The sequence below is a fragment of the Heterodontus francisci genome, chromosome 23 (genome assembly GCF_036365525.1).
Source record: "Heterodontus francisci isolate sHetFra1 chromosome 23, sHetFra1.hap1, whole genome shotgun sequence".
NCBI lineage: Eukaryota > Metazoa > Chordata > Chondrichthyes > Heterodontiformes > Heterodontidae > Heterodontus > Heterodontus francisci.
Window position 1 is genome coordinate 54,362,494 of NC_090393.1, and position 17,780 is coordinate 54,380,273.

The following is a 17,780-nucleotide window of genomic DNA, read 5'->3' on the forward strand; positions in this document are numbered from 1 at the left end:
CTCCCCTTCCCCCCTCCGCCCCTCTCCCCTTCCCCCTCCACCGCTCCCCCTTCCACCCCTCCCCCTTCCACCCCTCCCCCTTCCACCCCTCCCCCTTCCACCCCTCCCCCTTCCACCCCTCCCCCTTACACCCCTCCCCCTTCCACCCCTCCCCCTTCCACCCCTCTCCCTTCCACCCCTCTCCCTTCCACCCCTCTCCCTTCCACCCCTCCCCCTTCCACCCCTCTCCCTTCCACCCCTCTCCTTCCACCCCTCCCCCTCCACCCCTCCCCCTTCCACCCCTCCCCCATCCACCCCTCCCCCTTCCACCCCTCCCCCTTCCACCCCTCCCCCTTCCACCCCTCCCCCTTCCACCCCTCCCCCTTCCACCCCTCCCCCTTCCACCCCTCTCCCTTCCACCCCTCTCCCTTCCACCCCTCCCCCTTCCACCCCTCCCCCTCCACCCCTCCCCTTCCCCCACCACTCCTCTCCTTTCCACCCCTCCACCCCCTCCCCTTCCCCCACCACTCCTCTCCCTACCACCCCTCACCCCTCCACCCCCTCCCCTTCCCCCACCACTCCTCTCCCCTTCCCCTCCACCCCTTTCCCCTTCCCCCTCCACCCCTTTCCCCTTCCTACTCCACCCCTTCCCCCTCCACCCCTCTCCCCTTCCCCTTCCACCCCTCTCCCCTTCCACCCCTCTCCCCTTCCACCCCTCTCCCCCCCACCCCTCTCTCCCCCACCCCTCTCTCCTTCCCCCTCCCCCTCTCTCCTTCCCCCTCTCCCCTCCACCCCTCTCCCCTTCCCCCTCCACCCCTCTCCCCCTGCCCCCTCCACCCCTCTCCCCGGCCCCCCTCCACCCCTTTCCCCGGCCCCCTCCACCCCTTTCCCCGGCCCCCTCCACCCCTCTCCCCGGCCCCTTCCACCCCTCTCCCTTCCCCCTCCACCCCTCTCCCCTTCCCCCTCCACCCCTCTCCCCTTCCCCCTCCACCCCTCTCCCCTGCCCCCCACCACCCCTCTCCCCTGCCCCCACCACCACTCTCCCCTGCCCCCACCACCCCTCTCCCCTTCCCCCTCCACCCCTTCCCCCTCCACCCCTTCCCCCTCCACCCCTTCCCCCCTCCACCCCTCTCCCCTTCCCCCTCCACCCCTTCCCCCTCCACCCTTTCCCCTTCCCACTCCACCCCTTTCCCGTTCCCCCTCCACCCCTTTCCCTTCCCACTCCACCCCTTTCCCTTCCCACTCCACCCCTTTCCCCTTCCCACTCCACCCCTTTCCCCTTCCCACTCCACCCCTCTCCCCTTCCACCCCTCTCCCCTTCCACCCCACTCCCCCCCACCCCTCTCTCCTTCACCCTCTCCCTCTCTCCTTCCCCCTCTCTCCTTCCCCCTCTCTCCTTCCCCCTCTCTCCTTCCCCCTCTCTCCTTCCCCCTCTCTCCTTCCCCCTCTCTCCTTCCCCTCTCTCCTTCCCCCTCCACCCCTCTCCCCTTCCCCCTCCACCCCTCTCCCCTTCCCCCTCCACCCCTCTCTCCTTCCCCTCCACCCCTCTCCCCTTCCCCCTCCACCCCTCTCCCCTTCCCCCTCCACCCCTCTCCCCTTCCCCCTCCACCCCTCTCCCCTGCCCCCCTCCACCCCTCTCCCCGGCCCCCTCCACCCGTCTCCCCGGCCCCCTCCACCCCTCTCTCCGGCCCCCTCCACCCCTCTCTCCGGCCCCGTCCACCCCTCTCCCCTGCCCCCTCCACCCCTCTCCCCTGCCCCACCACCCCTCTCCCCTGCCCCCACCACCCCTCTCCCCTGCCCCCACCACCCCTCTCCCCTGCCCCCACCACCCCTCTCCCCTTCCCCCTCCAACCCTCTCCCCTTCCCCCTCCACCCCTCTCCACTTCCCCTTCCCCCTCCCCCTCCAACCCTCTCCCCTCCCCCTTCCACCCCTTCCACCCCACCCCCTCCACCCCTCCCCCTTCCACCCCTCCCCCTTCCACCCCTCCCCCTTCCACCCCTCCCCCTCCACCCCACCCCCCTCCCACCCCTCTCCCTCCCACCCCTCTCCCTCCCACCCCTCTCCCTCCCACCCCTCTCCCTCCCACCCCTCTCCCTCCCACCCCTCACCTTCCCACCCCTCACCTTCCCCCACCACTCCTCTCCCCTTCCCCCACCACTCCTCTCCCCTTCCCCCTCTCCCCTTCCCCCTCCACCCCTCTCCCTTCCCCCTCCACCCCTCTCCCCTTCCCCCTCCACCCCTCTCCCCTTCCCCCTCCACCCCTCTCCCTTCCCCCTCCACCCCTCTCCCCTTCCCCCTCCACCCCTCTCCCCTTCCCCCACCCCTCTCCCCTTCCCCATCCACCCCTCTCCCCTTCCCCCTCCACCCCTCTCCCCTTCCCCCCTCCACCCCTCTCCCCTTCCCCCTCCACCCTCTCCCCCTTCCCCCTCCACCCCTCTCCCTTCCCCCTCCACCCCTCTCCCCTTCCCCCTCCACCCCTCTCCCCTTCCCCCTCCACTCCTCTCCCCTTCCCCCTCCACCCCTCTCCCTTCCCCTTCCACCCCTCTCCCCTTCTCCTTCCACCCCTCTCCCCTTCCCCCTCCACCCCTCTCCCCTTCCCCCTCCACTCCTCTCCCCTTCCCCCTCCACCCCTCTCCCCTTCTCCTTCCACCCCTCTCCCCTTCCCCCTCCACCCCTCTCCCCTTCCACCCCTCTCCCCTTCCACCCCTCTCCCCTTCCACCCCTCTCCCCTTCCACCCCTCTCCCCTTCCACCCCTCTCCCCTTCCACCCCTTCCCCCACCACTCCTCTCCCCTTCCCCACCACTCCCTCTCCCCTTCCCCCACCACTCCTCTCCCCTTCCCCCACCACTCCTCTCCCCTTCCCCCTCCACCCCTCTCCCCTTCCCCCACCACTCCTCTCCCCTTCCCCCACCACCCCTCTCCCCTTCCCCCTCCACCCCTCTCCCCTTCCCCCTCCACCCCTCTCCCCTTCCCCCTCCACCCCTCTCCCCTTCCCCCTCCACCCCTCTCCCCTTCCCCCTCCACCCCTCTCCCCTTCCCCCTCCACCCCTCTCCCTTCCCCCTCCACCCCTCTCCCCTTCCCCCTCCACCCCTCTCCCCTTCCCCCTCCACCCCTCTCCCCTTCCCCCTCCACCCCTCTCCCCTTCCCCCTCCACCCCTCTCCCCTTCCCCCTCCACCCCTCTCCCTTCCCCCTCCACCCCTCTCCCCTTCCCCCTCCACTCCTCTCCCCTTCCCCCTCCACCCCTCTCCCCTTCTCCTTCCACCCCTCTCCCCTTCCCCCTCCACCCCACTCCCCTTCCACCCCTCTCCCCTTCCACCCCTCTCCCCTTCCACCCCGCTCCCCTTCCACCCCTGTCCCCTTCCACCCCTTTCCCCCACCACTCCTCTCCCCTTCCCCACCACTCCTCTCAACTTCCCCCACTCCTCTTTCCCCCGCACTCCTCTTTCCCCCGCACTCCTCTTTCCCCCGCACTCCTCTTTCCCCCGCACTCCTCTTTCCCCCGCACTCCTCTTTCCCCGCACTCCTCTTTCCCCCGCACTCCTCTTTCCCCCGCACTCCTCTTTCCCCCGCACTCCTCTTTCCCCCGCACTCCTCTTTCCCCCGCACTCCTCTTTCCCCCGCACTCCTCTTTCCCCCGCACTCCTCTTTCCCCCGCACTCCTCTTTCCCCCGCACTCCTCTTTCCCCCGCACTCCTCTTTCCCCCGCACTCCTCTTTCCCCCGCACTCCTCTTTCCCCCGCACTCCTCTTTCCCCCGCACTCCTCCTTTCGCGCACTCACGGTTCTTCCCCCGCACTCCTCTTTCCCCCGCACTCACGGGTTCTTTCCCCCCGCACTCCTCTTTCCCCCGCACTCCTCTTTCCCCCGCACTCCTCTTTCCCCGCACTCCTCTTTCCCCCGCACTCCTCTTTCCCCCGCACTCCTCTTTCCCCCGCACTCCTCTTTCCCCCGCACTCCTCTTTCCCCCGCACTCCTTCTTTCCCCCGCACTCCTCTTTCCCCCGCACTCCTCTTTCCCCGCACTCCTCTTTCCCCCGCACTCCTCTTTCCCCCGCACTCCTCTTTCCCCCGCACTCCTCTTTCCCCCGCACTCCTCTTTCCCCCGCACTCCTCTTTCCCCCGCACTCCTCTTTCCCCCGCACTCCTCTTTCCCCCGCACTCCTCTTTCCCCCGCACTCCTCTTTCCCCCGCACTCCTCTTTCCCCCGCACTCCTCTTTCCCCCGCACATCCTCTTTCCCCCGCACTCCTCTTTCCCCCGCACTCCTCTTTCCCCGCACTCCTCTTTCCCCCCGCACTCCTCTTTCCCCCGCACTCCTCTTTCCCCCGCACTCCTCTTTCCCCCGCACTCCTCTTTCCCCCGCACTCCTCTTTCCCCAGCACTCCTCTTTTTCCCCCGCACTCCCTTCCCTCTTTCCCCCGCACTCCTCTTTCCCCCGCACTCCTCTTTCCCCCGCACTCCTCTTTCCCCCCGCACTCCTCTTTCCCCCGGACCCCTCTTTCCCCGGACCCCTCTTTCCCCCTCCCCCCCGCACACCTCTCCCTCCCCCCACAACCTCTCCCTCCCCCCCACACCTCTCCCTCCCCCCCACTCCTCTCCCTCCCCCCCACTCCTCTCCCTCCCCCCCACTCCTCTCCCTCCCCCCACTCCTCTCCCTCCCCCACTCCTCTTTCCCCCGCACTCCTCTTTCCCCCCCGCCCCGCACTCCTCTTTCCACCCCGCCCCGCACTCCTCTTCCCCCCCCGCCCCGCACTCCTCTCCCCCCCGCCCCGCACTCCTCTCCCCCCCGCCCCGCACTCCTCTTCCCCCCCGCCCCGCACTCCTCTTCCCCCCGCCCCGCACTCCTCTTCCCCCCGCCCCGCACTCCTCTTCCCCCCCGCCCCGCACTCCTCTTCCCCCCCCCACACTCCTCTTCCCCCCCCCACACTCCTCTTCCCCCCCCACACTCCTCTTCCCCCCCCACACTCCTCTTCCCCCCACACTCCTCTTCCCCCCCCGCACTCCTCTTCCCCCACCGCACTCCTCTTCCCCCCCCCGCACTCCTCTCTCCCCCGCACTCCTCTCTCCCCCGCACTCCTCTCTCCCCCGCACTCCTCTCTCCCCGCACTCCTCTCTCCCCGCACTCCTCTCTCCCCCGCACTCCTCTCTCCCCCGCACTCCTCTCTCCCCCGCACTCCTCTCTCCCCCGCACTCCTCTCTCCCCCGCACTCCTCTCTCCCCCGCACTCCTCTCTCCCCCGCACTCCTCTCTCCCCCGCACTCCTCTCTGCCCCGCACTCCTCTTCTCCCCCGCACTCCTCTTCTCCCCCGCACTCCTCTTCTCCCCCGCACTCCTCTTCTCCCCCGCACTCCTCTTCTCCCCCGCACTCCTCTTCTCCCCCGCACTCCTCTTCTCCCCCGCACTCCTCTTCTCCCCCGCACTCCTCTTCTCCCCCGCACTCCTCTTCTCCCCCGCACTCCTCTTCTCCTACTCCTCTTCTCCCCCGCACTCCTCTTCTCCCCCGCACTCCTCTTCTCCCCCGCACTCCTCTTCTCCCCCCCACTCCTCTTCTCCCCCCCACTCCCCTCTCCCCCCCACTCCCCTGTCCCCCCCACTCCCCTGTCCCCCCCCCCACTCCCCTCACCCCCCCCTCACACCCCCCCTCCTCTCAACCCCCCCCGTCCTCTCAACACCCCCCCCCGTCCTCTCAACCCCCCCCCACAACCCCCCCCCGTCCTCTCAACACCCCCCCCCCGTCCTCTCAACACCCCCCCCCCGTCCTCTCAACACCCCCCCCGTCTCTCAACACCCCCCCCCGTCCTCTCAACACCCCCCCCCGTCCTCTCAACACCCCCCCCCGTCCTCTCAACACCCCCCCCGTCCTCTCACACCCCCCCCGTCCTCTCAACACCCCCCCCGTCCTCTCAACACCCCCCCCCGTCCTCTCAACACCCCCCCCCCGTCCTCTCAACACCCCCCCCCGTCCTCTCAACACCCCCCCGTCCTCTCAACACCCCCCCCGTCCTCTCAACACCCCCCCCCGTCCTCTCAACACCCCCCCCCGTCCTCTCAACACCCCCCCCGTCCTCTCAACACCCCCCCCGTCCTCTCAACACCCCCCCCGTCCCTCTCAACACCCCCCTCCTCTCAACCCCCCCCCGTCCTCTCAACACCCCCCCGTCCTCTGAACCCCCCCCGTCCTCTGAACCCCCCACCGTCCTCTCACCCCCCCCGTCCTCTCACCCCCCCCCGCCCACATCTTCCCCCCCGCCACATCTCCCCCCCGCCCACATCTCCCCCCCGCCCACATCTCCCCCCCCCGCCCACATCTCCCCCCCGCCCACGCCTCTCTCCCCCCGCCCACGCCTCTCTCCCCCCGCCCACAACCCCTCTCCCCCGCACTCCCCTCTCCCCCGCACTCCCCTCTCCCCGCACTCCCCCTCTCCCCCGCACTCCCCTCTCCCCCGCACTCCCCTCTCCCCCGCACTCCCCTCTCCCCCCGCACTCCCCTCTCCCCCGCACTCCCTCTCCCCCGCACTCCCCTCTCCCCGCACTCCCCTCTCCCCCCCCCACTCCCCTCTCCCCCCCCACTCCCCTCTCCCCCCCACTCCCCTCTCCCCCCCACTCCCCTGTCCCCCCCCACTCCCCTGTCCCCCCCACTCCCCTGTCCCCCCCCCACTCCCCTGTCCCCCCCCACTCCCTGTCCCCCCCCACTCCCCTGTCCCCCCCCCCACTCCCCTGTCCCCCCCACTCGCCTGTCCCCCCCCCATTCCCCTCACCCCCCCCCCACCCTCACCCCCCCCCACCCTCACCCCCCCCCCCGTCCTCTCAACCCCCCCCCCGTCCTCTCAACCCCCCCCCCGTCCTCTAAACCCCCCCCCGTCCTCTAAACCCCCCCCCCGTCCTCTCAACCCCCCCCCCCCGTCCTCTCAACCCCCCCCCCGTCCTCTCAACCCCCCCCCCGTCCTCTCAACCCCCCCCCCCCGTCCTCTCACCCCCCCCCGCCGTCCTCTCACCCCCCCCCGTCCTCTCAACTCCCCCCCCCCGTCCTCTCACCTCCCCCCCCCCCCCGTCCCCTCACCTCCCCCCCCTTCCTCTCACCTCCCCCCCCTTCCTCTCACCTCCCCCCCCGTCCTCTCACCCTCCCCCCCCGTCCTCTCACCTCCCCCCCCTTCCTCTCACCTCCCCCCCCCGTCCTCTCACCTCCCCCCCCGTCCTCTCACCTCCCCCCCCGTCCTCTCACCTCCCCCCCCCGTCCTCTCACCTCCCCCCCCGTCCTCTCACCTCCCCCCCGTCCTCTCACCTCCCCCCCCGTCCTCTTCCCCGTCCGTCCTCTCACCCCCCCCCCCGTCCTCTCACCCCCCCCACCCGTCCTCTCACCCCCCCTCCCGTCCTCTCACCCCCCCCCTCCCGTCCTCTCACCCCCCCCCTCCCGTCCTCTCACCCCCCCCCTCCCGTCCTCTCACCCCCCCCCCCTCCCGTCCTCTCACCCCCCCCCCCCTCCCGTCCTCTCACCCCCCCCCTCCCGTCCTCTCACCCCCCCCCTCCCGTCCTCTCACCCCCCCCCCCCCCCGTCCTCTCACCCCCCCCGTCCTCTCACCCCCCCCCTGTTCGCTCACCCCCCCCACTCCTCACCCTCCCCCCCTCCCCATCACTCTGTCCATCATCCTTCCCTCACCCCCTTCCCTCACCCCCTGCCCCTTTCCCGCTCCCCTCTCCTCCCCTTGCCCCTTTCCCTACCCTCTCCCCCTCCCCTCCTGCCAACTCCTCCCCTCCCTCTTCTCCTCCCCCTCTCTTCTCCTCACTCTCTCCCCCTCTCTCTCCCCCTCACTCTTCCCCTATCTCTCCCCCTTCCCCCTCTCTCCCCCCCCCCCCCCCCAATCTCTCTCCCCCTTTCTTTTTCTCCAGTTTAAGCTTAAATTGAATCCGCGCCTAGTGTTTGAACATAGGCAGTAAAATGAATTTCAGCTCAGGCAGTGCATTCCATTGTGGTTTGTTGTAGTTCAGGGTGCTGCTGACTAGTTTGGTCTCATTTTCAGTCCTGCAACAGCTGTGTCTCCAGTGGAAGGGCCGACCTCTCAGCGTGACACTCCTAGCCAGCAGCAGGCACGCATTTCTGCATCTTCAGCAACTCGTGAGCTCGATGAGTTGATGGAATCCCTCTCTGTGTTCAATGTGAGTTCACCAGATTTCTGTCCTTCCTGAGTTCAGTACCAGAGTGCAAAAGCCATGCAAAAGCATTTGCTTCATGGGCAGCCCTGAGAGTTGTGTGAAAGCTGTTTTGAATGTTGTAAATGCAGTTCACAGGATGATTTAGCCAGCGGCAAGCACCTGTTACTTATCAAAGCAAGGTAAACATATTCAGAAAAATTATCTGTTTGCTGCATTTTAACTTGGGAGAGAATATGTCAAACTAATTTTTAATGAGACCTGGGAGGTTATTTACTGGAGCAAGATTTTACCTGGGAAGAATGTAGTACCTGAAGCCCTCTGTTGGTAAAGAGTCTGTAATGTGTCCCCTCCATCCTGCTGAAGGGAATGTGTCAGACGTGGCTGCTTCATTCAAATAATTATTAACTATATCCTAACTGGAAATTTGTTCAGAAGATGAATGCAACTTTTTTTTCGGCTATCTTAACGTTAATGTTGCATGAACTTGGAAGAAATCGAACTGAATTGGTCTTGAACTATTTTTCAACATATTTTCTAGATTGTGCCAAAAATCATTCAGTATTCCATTTTGTATTGATTACTTATTTTAGGTAACAGTACCACAGATAGGCATGTAGGAATGAGGTGGTACGAGGAATGCAGAGACAGATTGTACAAGAGGTGTCTGCAAAGAGAATACAGTATGGAATGGTACATGAAAAGCAGGGCATGTGGATGTGATGTTGAGGGTATGCATTGAGGGATGGAGCATGAGCCATAAGGAGGATACAGGCATAGGAAGATGGGGTGTGAGGCATGGAGCCAATCTAATGTAGGATGGGACTCAAAGTTTTGGCAGGATGGATGGATGGAATGCGAGGTATTGGATAAATGCAGTATAGGATATGCTTGATGTGTTAGGGGAATGGATGGGGTATGAGATACTGGAGAACAAGGTGCGGGGGGGGGGGGGGGGAGGTGGGGGCACCATGAACTTCTAGAAGGATAGATGGCAAATTGGGTGTCTTAGAGTGGTGTTGGAATGAGGTAATAGGGTGAATGTAATGTGTGTGTCCCTCAGCAAGGGACAGGAATGGATTAAAATCTTCTTCATTTATTTTCTTTTTTATTCTCCAGTCTATTTCATTTTTCTGTTCTTTCTGTTACTCTCCTTTCCTCGATTTAGGCTGGTACTGTAAGTCCTATAAGTTTTGAACCAGATGAAAAGCGGGAAACATCTGCTCCAAATGCCCTGCTAGTGTCTGCTGCTTCCCCATCTATCATTACTCTATCAACAACTGGGGTGCTGTTGCCCATGCCATGCAATTCCCAGTTTATGCACAATGGTACAACTTTACCCTCTACACTTTCACGAACACCCAGTCCACTGGAGCTGCTGCACATTGATGAGGAGCCTATCCCTTTACACCCATCTGCTTCCACATTACCTAACCCTCCCACTCCATCACTTGACCATCCAGTGCTTCATTCATCTGTCTTTTTTGCATCAACTTCATCTAATACAAATGCAAATTCAGAACTGGACACTGATGTTTCTTTGTCAGTGATGCCACACATTTCAGAACCTCCTGCCACCACCCTCAGGGATGTGCAAATAGTGGGAAGTGAGAAAAAATCTTGGAACCAGTTCATTATCACTGAAGTGAAAGATGAAGTTATGTCAAGTTCTTTAAATGCCACTGAAACTGAAAGGTCTGTGCCCAAACCAGCAGTGATCTCAGGCACTGGACAGCAGGAAATTGCTACATCCTCGATTACTGACTTTGCTGAGATGAATGAAGCTTTAGATAAGCTGTTGTCCTTATATCCTGAGGCTGTGCCAGAAGAGCATGTGGAGACCAAACAAGAGGTCCTTGAAGCTATGGTGGTGCCAGTGGACAGAGCATCAGTGTATCCTGATACTATGGAACTTTCCGCCTTGAATATGGAGGTGAGTGGGAGACCACAGTATCAACAGAGTATCGCACATGGAGCCAAACCTGGAGGAGAAGACTCAACAAAGTTACTGAGTGCAAACAAGTCATATCAGAAACGCATTCAGCAGACAACCCAGCAGCAACCAAAACAAAACAGGGTAATGGAGCTAGAACAAAGTGGCGCGAATCATTGTTCACCGCATCATCAACTCAATGAGAAAACTCAGGAGGAGCAATTTGATTTACCTCCAGTTCAAATACTCACAGTGGAATGGATTTCTACTTCTAGTCAGGCAGGCAGAAAGTTTGAATGTGGAATGTTTTACAGCGATTTATGGCATGATCCCATTCTGCATGGTCAGAATGGTGCTAGATGCAGAACATGTTATATTGTTGTGGAGCTTAATGCACTTAACATTGTCCGAGTCACAGCCAGTACTGACTTTGCTTTAATGACATTACTACTGGTTTTTTTTGTGAATGATTATCTTACTTTCTAAATTACAAACTCACTAAGAGTATAGACACTGAAACTAGTCTAAATGTGTGTCCAACACTGGGACAGTACTCTGTGTGCCACCTACATATATGGGGAACAGACAATGGAATATATCTCAAATGTGTGGAAAATTGTTTGCATCTCCTTGATCACTCAGTAAATTCTTTATCTGAAGGTTTATCTGGGAAGCAGACACATTGTAACCCTGGTATGCAATGTATTATAATGCAGAGGACCTGACCTCAGGAAAACCAGTGACATCATAAACCACTTTTTTGTGGGACTTATGAGATGCCATTGGTTCCTTCCTTAAAATTAATCTCTTAGAGCTGGTTAACATGCCATTATACTGTAGAAATTGTACATGCCTGGCCTCCAGCAGGGTTTGATTGGAATGGTTGTCGACAAGTCAAGTAAACAAGAAAGTGGCACACAGAGGTGGAGGATCTTCTTTTGAGCCTTTCTGCCTGGAACTCTTACTGGAGTAGTGCCCTAACTGCTGCCTAATGTGTACGTGCATTTCTGTAACTTATTAGGAAGGAATTTGGACCTTTCTGTTGTGCTAAGGTAAATGCTGTACATAACAAGAGTGCTCATGTAAAAGCTGCACGTTAACCATTGTGATGAGTGTAAATGCTGTGTGTGAGGGGTGTGTCTGTGTCACCTCAGGATTGTGGTTTCACTATGCAATGTTCCCTGTGGTGCAGATGAAATCTCTTATTAAGAGGACAAAGCATTCTTCAAACGTACACCCGATGTACCGTGAGGACATACCACGCCGCAAGTTTGGGCCTGTCATATTTAATAAAAACGTGTCTCAGGATAGGCTTATTGAGGAGCTGCATGGCAGACTGGGGATCGAAAAGAAGGAGCCCACGAATAGAAAAGTGGATGACTGGCTCACAGAAGGGTTGGTCATCACTTCAAAACCTGTCAGGAAACATGAGGAGGGAACTCATGTGGTTGAGAAGGTAGCTAGTAGATTGCATGAAAAATTGTGACGAGAAATGCATGAAGTAAGGTTTGATGCATAAAGAAAATTTATTTTAATGCCTTGTGCATGGACTGCTGAACAATTTACTATAATTCTGATTTTCAGGTTGAGTCTTCTGTGCTCCAGTTTAAACTGGATTGGTCACATTGGAAATGAGCTATGAACTCATTAGTCTACTGTGCATTTGTTTCCTGCAGCCAGATATAAACTAGAGTTTTCCGCTTGATCAGCTATCAGTTGTGCTGTGTATTGTAGCCACAATTGGGTGGGGTGGTGGTGCACATCCGTAGGTAAATGCATAAAAGTAGCTGAGGCTCAGATTGAATGAATGAGGTTGCTGTAATTACAAATGCTTGGTGCAGCCTGAAGCAACTCCTGATAGTTTTCCCAAGCACAATTTCACTTCTTTGCTTTTCCCTACATATGCACAGAAAATTGCATATCATGCTTTTCTGATTTATATTGTTCGCTGTGGGAGATTTGTGGGTTTGCGTTTAATGTTGTGGAGTTTTATTTAAATCACTATCTGGTCTCCTTGTATCTCCCAATTCTACTGTTAGTCTGAAGACGTTAGTGCCCCTCTGAGCCCAGTTGCTTACAGGTGATGCTCACCAGTTGTTTATTAATGTTTAATCATGGTGATTATTAGTGATGTTGCTTGTTTTCAACTGTGATAATTTGAAATTAAGTTCTATTCTCCCAATCCCATGTTTTAACAAGGCTTTGACATCGGCTGTGAGGCTAACATGTGTTTGCAAATGGCACAGCTGTAGGTTCTTTAACATTTACTTGCTTAAGAAAATCACTGTAACTTAGCTCGAAGTGACTTTGATAATGGTAGAGGTTTCTCCAGTTGTGAATTTAATATTCATAGAATGCTCTGGAGCTCTGCTGTTCTCCATAAACCTGTTTGTCAAATAGCAGCTTGAAGCATGGTACAAATTGGGCTGTATGAATGAAAATATCCCTTAATGTACATTAGATTTTTAGTACTAAAGCTGCTGTGTGTTTCTCTCCAGATAATAATCACTCCAGAACCCCCTTCATCTTCAAAGGGTTCTACTCCGTCACCCCATTCTGTTTCACCCTCTCCCCCAATCAAACTATGCCAAGATAAAAGAAGAAATGAACTTCTTAAAGTTTCACTCCTGCCTCCTTCCTTTGTTTCTTCCCCATCTCCTCCCTCTGTACCTTCCCTACTTCCTCCCCCTGTGCCTTCTCCACCTCCTCTCCCTGTGTCTTCCCAAGCTTCTGCTTCTTCCAAAGCTTCTGCTTCTTCCACATTGTCCTCCATATTCCCAGGATCTCAACCTGCACCTCAGTGGGATAGTTCAGCTGATGAATATCAGAAACCGCCAGTCCTTCGAACACCACCGGTTACACCGTTAAGCCCGTTACAGTACACTTCGCCACCAGAACAGCATCCACGTTCCTTCCCTCTTCCTATAGTACAGACTACTGCTGTCCAAGCTGAGCCTCCATCATCTCCTGCATCCCCTAGAGTCATGGTGTCAATAGCCTGTCAGACTGATGGTAATACCAATGAAGAAGACACTCTACTGTTTCGACCAGAGGCATGGAAGTATTCTATCTTTCATGATTCTAGATACTTCTTAAAACTTATCTGATAAAGGATTTTTGAAGCTTCTTCAGCTTTAGTTTCATTCCCTTTGTAGTGTACTTTGCTCAGATTGGAGATACACAATCTGATTTCTTAATGTGTAAATAGCTTCAGAAGTATTCTGATGTGTGGAATTATTGCAGGAAGTACAGTCACTATCCTATTAGTGTAACCAGTATCCAGGTATTGAAATCTATACTGTCAATCTATTTTGATGCTGACCTGTCCCTATTATCCAAATCACTGTAGTTTATGATGGTTACAGGGTAAGGATAATGAAGTTTGGAGTGTTGTCTTGTCAGAGATGTCACTATTATGTTAATTCTACCAGGCCTGGCTGGGAACAATCAAAACGTTACCAATGAGGGCTACTAAGTTTAAACGTTTTGGGGGGGTTGGGGAAGGGTGAGATATTAACTAATTAGAAATTGTTTGTTGGACTCCCCAAGCGCCTTGTCAGTAAATATATTGTACAGCGTGGTACTACACCATACAAATGTGGAAGGCCCAGATTTGATCCCTGTTTATTGCTGAGTTAGCTGATTTTTTAATTCACATCAGTGACTTGGATTCAGAAACTCATCTGCAAATTCGTCAGATTTGCAGTTAATACAAAAGTGGCCTTAATACTAATACATGAATCCAGGTATTGGCTCTGTCGTAGTGTTTAACTGAGGGTCACAGTGAGTGGGAGAGGTGGTATAGCCACATCAGGGTGCGAGTTAGCCAATTCAAGAAGCAATGTATTAAATTTTCACAGCTGATATGAAAGCTTAGTGTCTTAAAAAACCTTGCATCTAGAATTCATAGTTTGACATATGGAACCATCACTTACGTAAAATTTTATTGTTAAATATACAAAATGCATCTAATATAAATGTATTATTTGGTTCAGTTTCTATTTATAATCACATTATCAAGCTGCTTATTTTGTAAAATTACTTGACACAATGCCAACAGGGACATTTAATACTGTAGAATTAAGAAAATGGGTGGGCGGTGAAGTTTTGTTCTCATGAGAGTATACATGTATTTATACACTCGGCTGTTCCCAGTTTATTGCAATGTTCATTTTCTCTTTATAGGTGAATGCAGTGTTTGAAAATTTGTCACTCACTTCACCTCCATCCTTGGAGGAGGCAGGGCATTCTTTTCATCTCAGCATGCTCTGTTCTATGCACGATGCTTCAGTTGTAAACCTAGGGTCAGCCACTGGCTGTTCAATGCACAATGCTGGTCTATATTAAATATTAGGTGTGGGCATGGAAGGTGGTTGTCGATCAGTAGAATTGCCCTGGTATTTGAGATTTTAAATATGTCTGCATTCATGCTGCCCTGTTACCTGAAGACCATACTTACCATACAATATTTCCGATCCAAGTATTAAAAATAAACTTGAAACTGGAAGGTAAATCTGTTCTATCCTCATAAAATGCTTCAGGTTTTAGAAACATGCTTTGTGACTGTAGCTGCACAATGCCACTGTGAGTTTACCTGTACAAAGATGCAATGCAGATGTTTCTTGGGTGAAGCTTGTAGTATTCCTGAAGATATCTGTTTCCAACATCACTTACTAACAGCTAATATAAAAACAGAAAATGCTGAAAATACTCAGGTCTGGCATCATCTGTGGAAAGAGAAACAGAACATTTTAGGTCGATGACCTTTCATCGTTCTGATTGAAAGGTCATCGATTTGAAATGTTGACTGTGTTTCTTTCTCCACAGAGACCTGTGTATTTCCAGCATTTTCTGTTTTTATTTCTGATTTCCAGCTTCTGCAGTATTTTTTTCTCTATTTACTAACATTAACTAACCAGATAGCTGTCTGCATAATCAAGCAGCTGTCAGAGAAGATAAGTTCCTGCAGAGTAATTATGTAGGTCGAAGGAATAGCATCACATTTTGAGTATGTCATTCTGAAAGACTGAGAGTGTAAACTGCAAAAAGCACCATGAGCAACAAGTATGAGGTGCAGGTTTTACATTGTGTATCACCCCATGCATAAAGATGGAATTTCAATTTGTGTCCTGTATCTGTATTTTGTCTCTGAATCATTGAAGGAGTTTAAGAAAATGATACATTACTTTGTATTATTGGTCGATTTGAAATTCAACCCAAAATTGAGGTGAAACAGTTGTATTATTTCAAAGCCAAGACCTTTTGTGTTGGGCAGCAATGATTCTTGAAAATATTAAAGAAGAAAATTAGGTAAAGCAGAGAGTATTGAATAGGTTATACCAAACAAGTGTTAAAATTCTGAAGATTGTAAGGAGAAGGGGAGTAATTCAGAATGAAAAAATGTTAATACTTTTGAGGTCCTGGGAAAGAATAGCAGACTATGCAGTGAGTCATGACTGCAATATAGTCTGGATGTAGGGAAGAAAAAGCACTATGTAAGGCAATGAATTTGAAACTTTGAGGGAACAAAAGAGATTATACTAGTACTGATAAAGCAGAGAAAAGTGAGAAAAGCTTACTGGGAGAGCTTGGATGGGAGAGAGAGAGATCACCTGTCAAATGTTGAGCTTTTTCTTATATGCTGTCCAGAAGTATGCATGAGGTGCTAGAAGATCCTCTTCAAAATAGGAACTATATACAAATCTTGGACAGTCTTAAACTTTATAGAAAGTGAAGAATTATTTAGGGGAAAGGAAGTGCTTGGGGCTAAACAAAAAACTTAGATTTTTGAAGACAACTTTAACCATGAAGGAGATGTGACTCCATTTTGATTGATGTATTGTATGGCCAGAGTTTTGAATCCAGCCATGATAAAGATGAAAGTCATTGCTTGCTGCGTAGGCTGCTTAGTGTTTGGTTCTATGTGAACAGAGTTCTATGTGTTTCAGGCAAGTACTATCAATAGCATGGTCCAGGCCCTAATCTCAGCTCACAGAAGCCCAAATTGCTTGGTTCCAAGGGAAGCCACCTCTCTCTCCATCCAGGCTGCCCATCACCATGCAGCTGGCAGTGTTGGACATAGATTACCCACAGCTGGCAATGAAGTGACTGATCAACCAAAGGACGTTCCATCCAAATGTAATGTGCTGAAAATTGGACAGAGGGAGATCCTGGTCAGCTCCTTTTATTGCAGGTCGAAGAATAATGAAAATGCGTTATTTTTAAATGATGATAGGGCAGAACTCTGCCATTTTAAAAGGTGTTTCGCCATACCTGCACTAGGAAATGCTAATTGCTGTCTCTGGGGCAATGTATAACATTTTCCAGCACTAATTAGCTTAATTGGATAATCTAGTAGACTTGGTTAATAAATTGATTCTCACTCTTCAGTGATAACCAGCTAATCTGGAGCTTGAACTGGACCCTGCTATAAAATTTCCCTGTGTGGCGGATGTACTGCTGGCCCCTTCAATGTGTTTTGCATGTATGATTTTCACTCTGCGCCTTTTCATAGTTTATTTAACTTCTTCCCTTCTGTTCTGTTACATTTCTGTCTCCTGTTGATCCATTTCTAGCCAGTCAGCCCAGGCCGTGCTACCAACATGCTGTGTTCCCCATTCCATAAAGGAGATCTTCCGGGACTGGTAGATCCATTTGCCCTTCCCCCGCGCCCAGCCCCTCCTTCACTTTGTGGACGGCAAGAAAAAGCAAAGGCAAATGTGTGTACATGAGTGAACTTAATGTTTCAAATACAGACAGCGAATGCAGGCTAATAACCACAAAGCTTAATGTATTGTCTTGTTCTGTACTTTCTATGATACAACCACAGGTTGCTAGTGTTGACACTTGCATAAGTGTGATCTAGTAGTACGGCAGTTTGACTTGTTTTCATTTGTTAATACCAGGTGATGTTAGGAGACAACCTGGACTATCTATATGGGATGTCAACTGATTAAACTCAATTATTTTGCCATGGAATCTCTTCGTTTAAGATATTTCATTGGTTTGGTTGTAGTTGGATTACTTGAATGCTTGCTTTACGTGATGGTTGCATTATGTTAGAAAACAATTAACTAAGCATATATAATTTTATTAGAAAGTGATAACTCTACAGAAAGCTGAGTCATCCATTAGAGTTCTGTGTTGTTTGTTGTGATAAATATCTGAAAAAAAACCATGCTAGATCCAACAAAAAAGTTACCAGATTTTAATCAAGAGCACAGTCCCAACCAATATCTTTCTTGAGGATGTCATCAGAATGCTGCAACAATGCACAGTACAGTGATGAGTCTGTGCCTGTGACTTCACTGAAAAATGCCTTATCTGAAATCAAGTCAGTTTGGAAAGAACCTAAATGAAGATCCAGCAAGAGAAAGAAAAAAAATAAAAGCACCACAGGCTGTATGGCTTCCTTTTTTTGCTGTCTGTTTTTATTATTAGGTAGTCCTGTCTTATTAGAGCTATTTTACTTGCTATGTGGAAGCTGGGAAAACCCTGCCTCCTAATACTATTTCTTTGCTGGAAAACAAGAACTGCACTAAATCCCAGCATAGATCACTGGGCATATAACAAATTGAGGTACATAGAGCGGGAGGTCTGTCGAGAGCCACAAATAGTCTCTGTGATGCATCATGAGTGCCACTGCAGGAAAATAAGTCTGCCAGTGACTTTTTTTAGTAATTTAATATTTTATTAACCACTGAAATTATACTGCCTGGC

General features: G+C 54.0%; 1 protein-coding gene across 2 annotated transcripts in view; it reads left to right on the plus strand.

Annotated features, from left to right (window-relative positions):
* The window catches only part of LOC137382826 (paxillin-like), a 203,171-nt gene that overhangs the window by 165,439 nt on the left and 19,952 nt on the right, over positions 1 to 17,780 (plus strand). The window contains exons 7-8 of one of the 2 annotated variants that reach the window (XM_068055317.1): positions 7,999 to 8,134; positions 11,254 to 11,517. In XM_068055317.1, coding sequence (XP_067911418.1) covers positions 7,999 to 8,134; positions 11,254 to 11,517 — 400 coding nt within the window. The remainder of the gene's footprint in view (positions 1 to 7,998; positions 8,135 to 11,253; positions 11,518 to 17,780) is intronic. The other variant, XM_068055316.1, reaches the window with a different exon arrangement.